This window comes from Bison bison, unplaced genomic scaffold (assembly GCF_000754665.1).
Source record: "Bison bison bison isolate TAMUID 2011002044 unplaced genomic scaffold, Bison_UMD1.0 scf7180017864141, whole genome shotgun sequence".
NCBI lineage: Eukaryota > Metazoa > Chordata > Mammalia > Artiodactyla > Bovidae > Bison > Bison bison.
The window spans coordinates 6,376,386-6,391,524 of NW_011494713.1; the positions used below are offsets into that span (position 1 = coordinate 6,376,386).

At 50.7% G+C, this 15,139-nt stretch overlaps 1 protein-coding gene across 1 annotated transcript in view; it reads left to right on the forward strand.

The window, feature by feature from the left end:
- The first annotated feature begins 2,869 nt into the window (after positions 1-2,869).
- EBF2 (early B-cell factor 2) overlaps positions 2,870-15,139 on the forward strand; it is a 223,289-nt gene continuing 211,019 nt past the window's right edge. The window contains exons 1-6 of the mRNA XM_010840164.1: positions 2,870-3,390; positions 5,828-5,984; positions 7,050-7,113; positions 7,385-7,440; positions 7,941-8,014; positions 14,734-14,802. Coding sequence (XP_010838466.1) covers positions 3,260-3,390; positions 5,828-5,984; positions 7,050-7,113; positions 7,385-7,440; positions 7,941-8,014; positions 14,734-14,802 — 551 coding nt within the window. The 5' untranslated portion in view covers positions 2,870-3,259. The remainder of the gene's footprint in view (positions 3,391-5,827; positions 5,985-7,049; positions 7,114-7,384; positions 7,441-7,940; positions 8,015-14,733; positions 14,803-15,139) is intronic.

Consider the following 15,139-nt stretch of genomic DNA (forward strand, 5'->3'; position numbering starts at 1 on the left):
GCGCTAGCCAGGGAACTCGGTCCCAGCCTAGAGGGAACTTGGTTGTCCGTGGCTCGAAGCCCACAGGGCCCGCAGCATCGTGACTACCGTTCGCCCCGAAAGCCCCGCGCCGCGGTGACGGGGAGGGCACCTCTAGCGCAGCCGGAGAGGAGCGGAGCGGTTCCCCGCTACACCCAGGTCAGGGTTCCGGGGCCACGATTTTTAAAACTGCCTCCTGGCTGGGGACTGAGGCCCCTGAACTTGTCTCTGGGAGGTGAGGTGGGGGCGCCCGCCTTGCAGGGTCGTCTGGTTTGGGGCGGGCAGCAGGGACCTGGGAGAATGAACCAATTCATTCGCTTCCTGAGGGGCATAATCTGGGTAGCAGCTGGTGCGGGAGAGAAGAGCCAGTGTCCTCGACCCTGGGTCTGCCCTTTAACCCCAGCCAACACGGGCCTCAGGGGCAGACGGTCCGGGCCAGGTCCGGGCCAGGTCCGGGCCCTCTGCTGCCTCGGGGTCCCTAGAGGCTGCGCTCCGTACCTTTTCTGGTACTCTGCAGGTCAGAGACCCCCTGGGGATTAAAAAAAAAAAAAAATCGCCGGCCTCCTCCAAAAGTCTTGAGGGCCTCACGTTCTGTTCAACACTCTCTGCCAAGGAGCTCGTTGGCTCCTCTGGGCACGAACCGAGGATGAAGATGGGGGGGTGGGTGGTTACTTGAGGTTCTGAGAAATTTACAAAGAGAGTGGGGCCGGGGTAGAAGATTCCAGGTGTTTAGTTTTTGCAGGGATGAAATCACCCATAAAATCTGCATAAAACAGCTGAAACAAGAAGTAAGTTTCATCCTACAAAATTTTCCGCCCACCCTCCTTTCTTCTTTGGACATCTTACTTGGCTTTTACAACAGTCCAGTTCCATAGTTCCATATTTTTATGCCCAATCGCCCTTCACCCCTGCCCTTCTCGTCCAAGGACACCAATCCAGAGCCCTGGGGTGGAGGTGCCACAGTCGACAAAAACCAGAGGTGGGGATTTCACAAGCTTTATGGTCCCCCTACCCACACCATCAACCACCCCAATCCCGGGATCCGGGTTTGTGTAACGAGGTTCGCGCACCCTCTCCCCCTCCGCGTCGGTTTTCAAGCGAATCTTCGCAGTAGAGTCCCTTGCGCTTCCAGAGTGCGTTCGGTCCACTCAGTCAGGTCGCTGTTTGCTCTGGGCGTAGCGTGGAGGCGCAGATCCATAGCTTTCTCAGGAGAGCGGCATTTCTGAAAAGTGCGAGCTTCCTGTCCTCCCAGGCAAACGAGTTGCAAAGGTGCTGTGTCCTCTAGCGGCAAACTCTCGCAGTTCAACTGTGAGCGATCAGCTCTACACCTAAGGGATCTCGTCGGGAGTCAAGGCGCACTCAGGTTTGCGTCCTAAGTGTGTGTTGAGGGGTGGGGTGGGGAAGTCTCCAGAATGAAACCCAGGCTTTAGCCCGGGCCCTCTCGGTAATGAGGCTGGGAGGCCCGGGCACAGCCGCTCGAACTGTGCGGAACAGCTGATTTGTCTCCTCCACGGCAGATGGTCTTTGAGCACAGATTTGCATTCATTGTCTTCAAATCTGTTTTCGCGCTGGTGTTCTAGATTTCAGCAGCAGATCTATGCACAGATCAGAATACAAAAGGAGAAGCCAGAAAATAACACCCAGCCAGGAAGATTTTTTTTTTTTTAATAGGCACCGCGAGCTGCCCGGCGTAGTTAAAAAGCCTTCTACGGTTTCAGCTGTTCGGCGGAGCTTGCCGCCGCCTCCCGGCCCTCAGCCCGCGCGGCCAGCACCGTGGCGACCGCGAGCTTTGGGCAAAGTTTCCGCAACTGCCCCGCTGCCTCCCCGCAGCTCCTCTGCTGGCCCCCGGGGGCTTCGGGAACTGGGGGGTGGGGGTGGGGGTGGCGGCGGGAGGGAATGGGGACTGGAGGGAGCTCCCGGGACAAACGCCGGGCAGCTCTCGCACTCAGCCTGCCACGATCTGTCAGCAATCTCTCATCTGCACCGGGTGCAACTCCGGCTCGCGTCCGCCGGGGGGTATTTTCCTTAGCGCTCAGACCATTTCCCCCGACATCCTATTTATTTGAATAGCACTTGAGCCTTGTTCGTCCCCCTCCCACCACCCCCGACCCCGCTCCGCTTTCATTCATATATCCTTGTCTTTTAACGTGTAAACCGCTCACAAAATGAGTGTCACCAAGTAACTCCAGGAGACTCGAGAGAGCCCGTCCGGGGAACTGGGTTGCTCTCGGGAACGTTTGCACAAAACATTAAGTACATGTGGTCACATTCCGCTTCTTTATAGACCTGCACACAGAACCCAAGCAGCCCTGGGAATGAATACGCCTCCCGCAGGCTACGAAAGTCCGCATTTAGAGGCAGGCTCGCTGAAGCTTCCAGCTGCCGTGACCAGACTTATCCGGCGCGCACCAGCCGGCAGGGCCAGGCTACCCGACTTCAGGGCAAGACTTGCGGGCCCCCATCTCATGCACACACACACACACACGGGGTTCGGTCTAAGACTCAGCGCCCGCAGCTTTCTGTCCCCTTTCACCTCCCGGACTACAGGCAACGCCGAGCGCGGCGCGCGCCGCCTAAGGACGTCGACCAGGCCTGCCCAGCGCCGGCCAATCCCGAGCGTCCATGCAAATGAGGCTCCTAATCAGGCCTCGGCTCCGCCTCCCGCGGCCTGGGGCCGTAGTAACCCATTCATGGGGCAGGCGCGCGGTTGTAACCCGGCTCCGCAGTGTTCGCAGCCACCGCCTCCTCTCGACTCCGGGTCTTCCCCTTTCTTATACTACTGATCCTGTTGGGGATTTTTTTTTAATTTTTTTAAATTGGAGAGGTGGGGAGGAGCAGGGAGGGGGGGTGGGGGACCAGGAGGAAGGGGAGAGATTAGGCAGCCATCAATCTCCTCCTGTTTCTCCCAGAACAGGTGATGCTTCAAAATTGTGATCACTTTCTGGAGGCAGCGCTGCCACTGGAAGGATGCGAGCGACCTAAGGCGGAGGGCCTGAGGCGGCAGATCTGAACTTGCGAAGGATATAACTCAAACTTTAGCTACATCAGCCCGCACCTCACGCGTGGAAGCAAAGGACAGGTTATCTTTTTTTATTTTCCCCCAAGAGAGACTCAAACTTGAGCACTTGATCCCGTTTCTTGGATTGCTTTTGGAGGAGACGGCTTGGTGGCAACGTTGGGAAAAAGCAAGGACAGCGTTGTAACTCATTTTTTTAAAGCGACAGTAGATAAGACTTTTTAAATGTTTGGGATCCAAGATACTTTAGGAAGAGGACCAGCTCTAAAAGAGAAATCGCTGGGCGCCGAGATGGATTCGGTCAGGTCCTGGGTCCGAAACGTCGGCGTGGTGGACGCCAATGTCGCGGCGCAGAGGTAATGGGACGGCCGCAGAGTGATTCTGCTCGCGATCTCTCGCCTGTTCCCTCTCTCGCTCTCACTGTCTGTCTCCGTGTGTCATCCCCATCGCTGGTCTCGCTCTCGCTCGTTCTCTCTCCTCCGCATCTGTCGCCCTGGCCCCGCGCGCTAGGGCTCACCCTCCGGCCGGCAGGTCGCTGCTGTTAGGGGAACACTTACCCTCCGCCAACACTCGAGTTTCTGAACTGCCTGGGTTCCCCCACTCCTTCTCCGCAGACTACTCTTTGGGAGGAAAAATAACAAAGTAGTATCTGATGCTTCTCAGCTTGGTCCCCAGTCCTGGCAGGCGGGCCGGGCCAGGAAAGGAGAGTGAGGAACCAGACCGGCGGCCGCCGGAGGAGAGCCGGCTTCCCGGCTACTCTCGGGTTTCGTCTCGCTCCTTGAGAGCGCCTCTCCTCCCGCATCTTGTCGGGCGATTCCTGGAGGCCCGGAGCCCACGGCCAGATGGCGGCGGCTGCTGGAGGAGCCGGAGAAGCCGGAGCGCGCCTGCCGGGGAAGGCAGATCCCCCGGGCGCCCAGGGAGGGGGCAGGCTGGAGGGTCAGGGCGCAGAAATAAAAGAGTGGACCATACGCACAGAGGCGGGGGTGAGGAGGGGAGAAGAGACTAAGCAGAAAAGACCGGGAGTAACAGTAGAAGGAACCACAGAGGGAAGAAAGGAGGAAAGGAGACGTGAGGCAAGCTCAGGGATCACAAGCCTCTAGTTATACGACTCCCTGAAGTTGACTTTGTTTTGAGCATCCTTGTGCAGGGGTAGGAAACGCCTTGTCTAGGCTGCCACCCCGTGAAGACATTCTGGTTCCCCTCCTGCATCACCACTATGGAGCTGAGATGTGTGGTCTCCACGACCTTGTCTGCGGGAGACAGCTCTTTAACGCCCTGGAGTCCACGAACTTCTTCCCATGACTGCAGCCTCTCTGTCGGCTCTCCTGGCCAACCCTCTCTAAGTCCCGACACCGCGCGGAGAAATGACTCCTGTCCAGGCCAGGACTCCAGGTGTCCCGGTTAGAGCGAAGCGGGCCGCCACCCTTGGAGGAGAGGAAGCCAAAGTCGCTTCGCTCGGGAGATCCGGACGGGAGGCAGCTCCCTCCCTTCTGCCTCAGCCCGGGGGCGCCAGTGTCCTGGAGCAGATGGCTCGCCACCGCAGCGGCGGCTTTCTTAGCCGTCTGGGGGACTCGCTGGGCTGCGGGCCGAGGGAAAACAGGCAGGACCGCAGAGCGGGTGCCTCGGCGCAGTCCCTTAGCCGACCTCTCAAAAGACACCTCCTCTACTTTCCTCCTTTCCCCGATCCAGTAATTGTTAAAGTTGAAGCAGGCAGTCCGATGGGGGATTCTAGTCAAAATCTTACACTCTTCAAAAGAGTGAAAGTACTCTCGCGCCCTAGGGACAGACGCCCGGCGACCCCAGCGCCCTGAGCAGCTACGTCCATCTGTTTGCTCTCCTGGGCGCCGGGTCTCCCGTTAAATGTGATCTGGCGGCCAGTTTGTCTCCGGCCGCGACAGGTCGGCGGGGAGGCGTGTGCACAGACTCAATAGGCTCCAGGGTATCTCCCGGTTCCGCCAACGCGGCTTTCGCGGTCAGCGGGTTTGGCCGGCGACGCCCAGAGATGCGGCTTGAGCCGGGAGACTGTCGGCTCCAGGCGAGGACGCGCTCTGACTCTTAATAACATTTCGGCTTCTCGCAAGTTCAGCAGTTCCAGGGGCGGGGTCCTCAGGATCACGTCGTCCATGGTGGGCCTCGATCCCTAGTACTGGTCAAAGGGGCTTGCGCCCTGCCCCTAGCCCGCGCGCAACTTTTCGGAAGAGCGAGGGAAGCAGGAGGTGAGGCCTCCCCGCAGGACTTGGCCTTGGCCTCTGCGCTTCCCGTCCGGCCCCCTCAGGGTTCTCGCCCACCGCCTTTCTGAGTGGTTTGGGAGGCATTGTGGGCAATAGTGCCAGGACAGGTAACTCCAATGAAGATGAAGGAAAAGGGTCACTTCTTTCAAAGTGATGAGGCTCTTAGCCCTTATGCTCCGGGCCCAGCTCCGAATACTGACCCAGTCAGGGTAACTACTTGAGGAACAAGATGGGGGCGGCCCGAGGGGACAAGACTTGGGCCGCTGGGGGTGGGGAGGACCCTCCGGGCTTTGGTCTGCAGTCGGGGTTCCTTGGTCTGTACTAAAGGCTGGAGATTGAGCTCCCGGGAGTGAGATGCCCGCAGGCTGGAACAGCTGTGACTCCTCTAAGGAGTCCCTGCTTCTTAATCGTAATAGAAGAAAAAGGCCAGAAGGGTCCAGAAATCTGGACCGGGGCCACGGACCCTTAACTCTCTGCTATGTTGCCTGGGCCTGTTTGGTAACTTCGTGTCTTTCTCTCTTTCCTCGTGTCCTGTGTCCCCACCGTATATCTTCATGCACAGCGGCGTAGCCCTGTCCCGGGCCCACTTTGAGAAACAGCCTCCTTCCAACTTGAGGAAATCCAACTTCTTTCACTTCGTCCTGGCGCTCTACGACAGGCAGGGGCAGCCGGTGGAGATCGAGCGCACCGCCTTCGTAGACTTTGTGGAGAACGACAAAGTAAGCGCAGGTCCTCTCTTCCCCTCGCGGGTCTCATAACTACCTCCTTGCAAAGCACTAAAGATCCCATCTGTCACTCCGGAGACTTTTCCGCTCCCATCAGGAAGGATGATAAATCGAGGCTTCTCACCCCCAGCCTCCTAAATCAGTAGGATTTCCCCGCACCTTCTCCCGCCTGCACCTCCCGCAGGGGCGCTGGTGGCTGCTCACCCGACTCCTGGATCATTAGCAGAGCGTGGTCACGGACTGACCGCGGAGCAGATATCCTTCCGACAAGAGCATACATAATTTAAACATATAGCCAAGGCTGCCGCTGCCCTTCTCCGGGTTATTTATTATTATTATTATTTTGCACCTGCGATCGCGTCAGGGTGGGTAAGATAGATACAAGGTAGAAACGCACAAAAACCAGTCTTGGCTTGCCGGACTACCCGCCCCAACCCTAGCCTTCTCTTCTACTCTGGTTCCCACAGCAGTGCCAGCCCCCAACCCAGGCCAAGGTGTGGGCGCTGAATTGGAGCTCAGATGAATAGAATGTGGGAGGAAGGGAACATCTCTTGCCTTCTCTGGGCCTCAGTCCTCAGCTTCCTCAGCTGTACAATTCAAGTTTGGGAGCAGGCTCCTCCTAGGGTTCTTCTTGAACCTGGGCCTGGGTCCCTGAGTTCATTGCCCCAAGCCTCCGGTCCTGGTGGGACATGGCCAAATGCTGCTCTCCCAAGTGACAGGTCCTTTCCTTTCTGCAGCATCCGATGGGTTAGGTGGGGTCTGTTTAAACGCAGCATGGATATGGTGTCTGGTGGTCCCCAGTCTGGGGGTCGCCTTTCTGAGGACATTTTTAAGGGGCAGGGACAGACTGTTGGAGAGGATCAAATGCCTGGGAGCCTTGGAAAGTTTTGGAGCGTGGCCAGTGTCCAATGTTCCTGCCCTTTGACCCGGGCCTGGGCAGGGGTCTGTTCAAAGCTGCTGAGTGACCAAGAGAAAGGCTGTGGGAGTTGGGCTAGGGAAGTCCCTTTGCTCTTTTTATAATTTTGAGGGGATGGAAAGCAAGGGTCTCTGTCTTTTCAGGAACAAGGCAACGAGAAGACCAATAACGGCACCCACTACAAGTTACAGCTTCTCTACAGCAATGGTGAGCTCCTTGCACCCCCTGAGGCGCCCTCGCCGGCCTCTTTTAAGGAAGGCAGTTGACCTTGTCCTGGTCTTTGGCAGGCATCCTCCAGGACCAGGGAGAGCAGGGCTTTGGGGAGCTGTCTCCGAGCCAGGGGCAAGGGCTGGTGGTCTCTGACCCCAGGACGGCTCAGCTTGCACTCCACCCTGGTCCCCCGGCGTCGGGACAGGTTTGGGGTGCTCGGGAGGGGCTCCCCAGCGCTCACCTCATGCCCGCCCCATCTCCCTGGCAGGTGTCCGCACGGAGCAGGACCTGTACGTCAGACTCATTGACTCAGTCACCAAGCAGGTGAGCCTGGCAGTTCACTCCCCTCCTCCCCGCTCCTCGGCTTGTGGGCCCTCTATTCTCCTTCCTCCCCACCGTCCCTGTCTGTCTTTGAGATTTCCTGGGTCACTCTTCACAGCCCCTCCACATCAACTGATACTTTGTCTTCTCTGGAAAAAGATTTTTCCCCCTCTCTCTCCCTAATTGTCCAGTTTCTTTCTGGTTGGGGAGGCTCTGGGGATGGGAGTAGGCAAACAGAGGGATGAAGAGGGGAAGGACTTATTGGGAGATTCAGCACCCCCCCACCCCCACCACACACAAACATTCCCTTTTGCAACAATTATGTCCTCACTAGGGCAAACTTTTCTCTTGGTATTTTGCTGGAGTTAACCAGGCACAACTCAGGTTCAGTGCGAGCAGCGGGGACTCCTGAAGAAGTGGTGGTTAGAGAGAAGAAACCCGATTCTGTTCTCGCTCTAACGTCCCCTTTTCTTTGTCCCTCCCTGCCGGCGCCTCCTTCTCAGCCCATAGCTTACGAGGGACAAAATAAGAATCCGGAAATGTGCCGAGTTCTCCTGACACACGAAGTGATGTGCAGGTAAGGGCCGTGTTTTCCCGCGGGCTTGGCTGGAACGCGGGGCAGGTGAGCAGCTCCGGGCGCGCTGACTTGCCTGCGTCCCCGGTGATGACCTTGGCGAGTGGTGGCGTGCTTGGGCGGGCGGCCTCGCTGGGACTTGCTCTTAGGGCCGGTTGGCTGGATTTCCTCCTTAAAACTCAGATTCTAGGAAAAAATTGATCAGGAGTCGAAAAGGCAGCCCAGAACCACCCAGGATTCCACCCCTATGCACGGCACGAGTTTGCTCCGCGGAAGACCTGCCGTCCAGCGGTCCGCAGAACGCGGGGAGGGGCTGGGCAGGCGCGGGTCGAGTTTGGGATGGGGACTTTCCCTGAGCCTGTCGCCGTCCAAGGTCCGCACGGCTCGGTTCCCCCCGGTCCCGCGCATTCTAGGGGTAGATGTCCATGAGGGGCCACTTGTAGAGTTACCGAGTCAAGGTTTTGGAACGACTCAGTCTGGACAGGCGAGAGAATCGAGCGGCCCATTTTGGGGGTGCTACCCCCTTGTCCCCCAGATGAGGCACCTGCCTGTGATGCAGGAGCGTTTTCTTCTTCCGGGGACGTTTCTTTCCCTAGATTTCCTGCGCCAGGGGAGTTTCTTAGGTCAGGATGAACTACCGGGCAATGGATGGGAGGAACTAGGAGAGAACCTCACCGGGTAGATCCGGGGTCTGGAGCAACAGCTGGATTTTGACGACCGAGTTGTAAAAGGTGCAATCTACCCGGATTCCTATACCATTTCCCATTTTCTTTTCTGAGATCAATTCATTTCATTTTGGGTCCTTTCTTCTCCTGGACCAGAAGAAAAAAATTTTTTTAATAGAAGAAATTCATCTGTACATTTATTCATTCTTTCAACAAATGTATATTGAGTGTCTAATATGTGCTAGTTATGGGGGATCCCACAGCAAAGGAGAAAGGATATAGAAAGAAAACTCTGGGAAGAAGTGGTTATTTTACTATAAACATTTCAATGTTTATATCCACACAGGGTTTTCTTCCTCCAAAATCTCTGATTGGAGAGAAAGCCTCAATTCTTTCATACTCTGCTACTGCTTCAGTGAATGTCTTCCAACATCAGCCTTGCTAGCTTTGGGTAATTGCAAGCCATCTGATTTAGTTTGAATTGTTTTATGGGCAGCTCCTGGCGGTCTCGTCTCCCTCCTCACCCAGTCAGGAAGAAACCATTACAATCAGACGTGTTTGTTTTGGTTTTGACCAAGTATTAGGAAAACAAACTTTGCCAACTGCAAAGTTCAGCTCTGTCAGTGGCCTCAGCTGAGGGATTGAGGGTTCCCTGCCTGAGTAGTTGGGTGAGGTGTGGGTAAGCAGATCGGTACTCCGTTATCCCAGGGTTCCTTGATAGGTACATTCAGAAAGAAAATGCAATTCCAAGGTGAACTTGCATGTGATACCTAGGTTAAATAGTCAGAACGTTTTGATTTGGTTGGCTAACTGAAGGGTGGGTTTTTCTCTTTTAAATTCTTTTTTCTACTTTCAAACATCTTTGTCAGGAGAGATTATCTTCTTACAAAAAAAGAAAACAAAACCCAAGTCTGGCCCATTGTCTGACGAATTATACCTATCACTTTAAATAATACTTGCACACCCCATCCAGCTGTAGTTCAGGCTGACATTTTTATTTTTAAGCCCAATCAAATCCACCTCATTTTATGCTGTTTAAGTAGCAGCATCAATTTTTAAAGCCTCTAGTTTAGTCTGCATTAGTAACACAATATAAAAATTTAATGTACTGTAACTTCTCTTCATTTGAGACCTGGGAAGATGCTCTGCTATTTTCTTCCCAAACTAGAATTTAAAACACATATTAATTATGGGTAAATAAATGATCCATGGAATGGGTATTGTGTCTGTATTTGTGTGTGTGTATGTGTGTATATGTGCGAGCGTGCGTGCGCGCTGGGAGATGAGCTGGAGTGATAGATTTGGATATATCTGAAAGGGAGGATCCCATTCAATCTGTCAGTCAGAGCTGGTTGACTCTGCAACCAGGAAAAAAAGTTCCCTCTCCCATGTTTTGAGTCAGTTATCACAGTCAGTGATTAAGGAAGGAGTCAGATGAGCCGCATTTCTCAGCGGGTACTCCACATACAGAGTCTCGTTTGCATGGTATTTGTGGCATGCCTGCAAATCTTCCTGAATGCTTTTGTTCTGTCACCTTTGCTTAACAACAAAAACAAACAAACAAACAAACAAAAACTCATGAAGCAATGTTTTGCTTTTGGGGGGGGCAATAAAATAAATCTCTTTTAGGTATAACTTTTCTCTCCCTTCCCCAGTTGTCTCCACTCCTCTCTTCCCTGCTTCAGTTCATTTTGCCAATTATTAGCAAGGAGAAATCTAGTTGTTATGTCGCTGCCAGCCACCCCTGTGCCCTCAATGCTCAGAGGGTTAAAAGATATTATAATTTGAACAGAAGTCGTCTCAAGGCCTACAGCTGGCTAATAACAGAGTTGTATTGAGCCGGAGCAAACCCCACAGCTGTGACTTTTCGCCACAAGGCGCAGGCTAGACGGGGCCCTAATCAGATGGGCCAGCCGGGCAGTGGGGCCAGTGTCTTTATCGGCCAGATGGTGTGAATTTAGACACTTTTGTTATGCAATCGCAGGGAGGAGTTGGGGAGAAGAAAACAAAACAAAAGCTACCATGCTGTGCGCTTATTTGAGTTTGAAATTAGAGACAGATTTTTGAAAGTTGAGGGTTGAATTTTAAAAACGATTTTGGAGGGGAAAGGGCACACTGGCTAAGAGTTTGGCTGGCTGGACACTCTATGCCCAAGACTGGCGCTTTTCCCCCTTTGCTTATCCCCTATCTTGATCCCTTTCTGAAAAATGCAGGTAAGATTCAGCCTTGGGATAAAATTTTTCCTATTCCCCACCTCTCATCCCCAACTGGTTTGATTTTTTTTTCCTCTTTCCTTCTCCAAAGGTCCCACAAGGAGATAGGGAAGGTAGACGAGGCCTGTGAGCAGGCTGAGAGTATTTCAGGTAAAAGGTTCTCCAAATAAGGACTAGAGTAAAATAAGCCAAACCATGCCGAGTGAGGAGCGGAGGAAGAGCTTTCATTTTCATTCATTAGGGGAAAAAAAGTACTTTAGAGCTTCCCCGTGGAGTTTAGAGACACAGCCTTAACCTAGTGCAAGTTCAGTTTCCTCTTTGTTTCCCATCTTTTCTTATTTTTCAGTCTTGTTCAGTTTTTTAAAAATACTTTTGGACTTACAGTGACTGGCTTGTTAGAAAATATCCCTAAGAAACCTTTTAATAACAGTAAGTGAACCTGAAGTTGGTCACACAGGCTTTGTGTCTACACCGAAAAGAAGGGAGATTTGAGCTGGTTATCTGAGTAATTCAGGGACCTGGTCCTTCATGTCAACGCCCCATGTCCCTGATCTCAGAGTGATTGTTTGGGGAATGTGAGTTCATGGAAGTCTTATATTCTCTACTTCCCTTTGCTTATGTTACTGTTGCTGGTTTGAGGACTGAATGTCATTTAAGAAACCAAATAAAGAAAAACCAGGACATCTTGATGAGCCGTTTTCTTAAAAAAAAAAAAAGAATTAGCTTTGGCTAACCCAGAGAAATTTGATGAAGGTCTCAGATGGGGTGAATACAGTCCACTCCTATAATTTTTTTACCTTCACTATTATAGTCCAACAGCTGAGTGCTTGTTGCATCTTTTCTGAGTGTTAACATTAGAGATTGTCCTTAAATATGTTACTGTTGGAAAGTAGAAGATTGGACCCTAAAGTTTCTCTGCATTTTTCTTGGAATATCATTTCCTTCCCTGAGTGGATTCCCCACATTGTATTTCGCTGGCACCAGGCTTACATTTTTATCTATTTTTCTTTTCCTCCAGAGAAAGTCCCCACGGAGAGCAGCTGAATTCAGCTGAGCAATTTTGCAAACTTACTTGGCTTCCTCAGAATCACTCCTTCTCAAACTAAATAGATTGGCACATTCCGAATGTGTTCTCTTGTAATTAGATTGTACTTAGACTCACACACAGATTCAGGTTGGGTTGACCTGCTGGTGATGTCAAAGAAGAGTCTCGTTAGAAGGTCTTCAGATACCTAGCGTGGATAGGATTTTTGAAATTGTCTTGCTAAGAAAAAAGGGTTTGTTTAGGCCGCAAAGGTATTATTCTGATGATGTAAGCAATAGAAATAATAGAGGTGGGGGATAGGAATTGGGAGGGAGGTGGGGAACAATGATGGGATGGGTAAGGAGTTGGGAAAAGAGACAAGGGTTTTGGGAAGTGGGAGAGCAGCTGGCCAGCATTTTTATTGGTGTTAATCTTGGGATGGGCTTCCCTTGTGGCTCAGCTGGTAAAGAATCCGCCTGCAATGCAGGAGACCTGGGTTCGATCTCTGGGTTGGGAAGATCCCCTGGAGAAGGGAAAGGCTACTGGGTTGGAATTTTCAAAGTTAATACTTAATATAATTTCAAAGGCAAAATATTATTTCAGAAAGTTTCAGCGGCAAATGCTAGCATCTAAGAAAGTTGAAACAAGCTTTCTTTTACTTCCTACTAATTTGATTAAATTTCTCCAAGCCTTATCATGCCCATTGGGTGAAAGTTTTTTAAAGCATATCTCACGTATTTTTAACTTTTGGAGAATGGTAGAATTGTTCACTGAAGAATCCACACATCCCTACATATGACATACGAACTTGAAATGTCTTTTTAAAAGTATCTGTTTGTTTATTGATAGTTCTTTAGAGGATCAGAGAGTGCACTGTGGAGAATCAGGAAGCAAATCTAAGACTGGGCTGGTGTTGGGCCTTTGGGTCTTTGCTACCACATGGCTTCATCCTTTTCCTTAATCTGTTGCCACTTTTGAATTGAAGGAATTTCATAGCCTCGTGGACTTCTTAAACCTAGAAGGGACTGTAGATAATCTAGTCCAACACTTTAATTTCATGTATCAGGAAGGCCAAGCCCAGAAGGGTTAAAGAGATTTGACTACACTCATGCAGCTGACTAATGACAAAGTTGGGTTAGATGTCAGAGCTCCAGTCCCCACTTAGCCAGTCCTTCTATTGTGCTGCATCATCTTAAACCATAGAGAGGCTATCACAAGAAGGGCAACACTTACACAAATTTGGTTATTGCTGGTGTTTATGAGATGTATTCTCCAAGTGGTATGGATGATAGTGCTGCTTTTATAAGCCACGTCAAGACTATGTCCTTTACCAACTACTGTGATGGTGGACCATGTGCTTGGATGAGCTGAGAGAGGTATTTACAAGTCTGTGGTCCTCTAGAGTCTGTCATACAGAGTGAAGTCAGAAAGAGAAAAACAAATATCGTAGATTAACGGATATGTGGAATCCAGGAAAATGGTTCAGGTGAGCCTATTTCTAAGGCACGAATAGAGACACAGACGTAGAGAATGGGCATGTGGACGCAGCGGGGAAGGGGAGGGTGGGATGGACTCGGAAAGTAGCATTGACATATGCACACTCCATGCGTAAAATAGATAGCTGGTGGGAAGCTGCGGTGCAGCGCAGGGAGCTCAGCTAGGCACTTTGTGAAGACCTAGAGGGGTGGGATGAGGAAGTGGGGTGGGAGGAGGGCCAAGAAGGAGGGGATATATGTATACCTATGACTGATTCACATTGTTGTACAGCAGAAACTAACACAACATTATAAAGTTATTATATTCCAATACAAATGATTTAAGAAAAGATTTAAAAAATTGAAGTCTGTGGTCCTGACAAGGAGCAGACAGGCAGTATGGGGATGTGATTTTCCTGTGCTTCTGGCCACCCAGCCTCCCTTGCTCTTTTCATATCTGTTTAGGTCTTCCATGCCTTTTGGAGGGGAGTGTTTTGTTCTCTTTAGGTCCTACTGAGTCCTTCCCATCTCCATCTGTTGTATTTGCTTAGGGCCCCTTCTTTCTCTCTTCATCTCAGATGATCCCACAAGCATTTCTCCAGTGGTACCCAGTACTTTGCCAGATGGTAGAAAGGAAGTCTCGGGAGGCAGAATTTTCAGGATGGGACCTACCACATGCTAAGTTCCATTTCTGTTCCAGACCTGGTGAAAATGATTAGAGATATCTTTTTACAGTTCCCTGCTTAATTTTTTCCCTCCATTTGACAATGCACACCATAGTTCTGGTAATCTTCCTTCACCTTTAGAAAATGATGAAAATGAATGAATAAATGGATGAATGAATGATTATAAAGTACAGTGAGTTCTGTGAAGAAAGTTGTTATGTAATTAAGGTTTATAATAATTCAGGCAGCTACTTGGGGTCTTTTTTTTTTTTTTTTAATAGCTCTTCCTTTCCCTTATTCCTTCTAGTATTTATTAAGACACAAAGATCTAAAAAATATATGTAATAATAAAATCATTCAACATGGAGCTGGAGGTGACCTTCTAGATCTTAAAGTCCAAGTATCCATCATTCAGGTTACAAATAAAGCTCTGGGGAAAGTTGTGATTTGCTGAGAATTACCAGTTTATAAGTCATAAATGGAGAATTTGGATGAATAGTCTTGGGCTTCATGTTTAGTGTTTTTGAACATAGCCATACATTCATGCTCAAGCAGCTGATAGTTAAGCAGCTACCAAGAATGTACTCAATTTTGTGAATGTTCTTAACATTGTATGCTCACCGTACTTTCTGGATTTTAACATGTTTCATTTACTCTTTTCATTCCTTCCCAACCTACAGTCGGTGTTGCGAAAAGAAAAGTTGTGGCAACCGAAATGAGACTCCTTCAGACCCTGTCATCATCGACAGGTAGGGGGAAAAAGTGATTTTTTTATTTTAAGCATTTCTGGTTTTTCTCTTTTAGAATCTCAGCTCTGAGTACCGATCACTGGGCTTTGCCATAAGGTTGGTTACATGTTACCTTCAAGGCATGGAGCTGGTCTGACACGTGTTTTCTTGTTTTGGTTGGCGTTTCTTGGAAGAAGCCAGAACCTTCCTTTTTGAACAGATGTCTCTATCTTTTCCAGGTTCTCTGACTTCAGCCTAATGGGAAACGGTGGTGAAGAATGCCATTTCTCCCACCGGGCAGAAATAGGGTCTCATTTAGTTTTCTAGAAGAGGCAGTGCAGTTTCCTAGAAGAGGCAG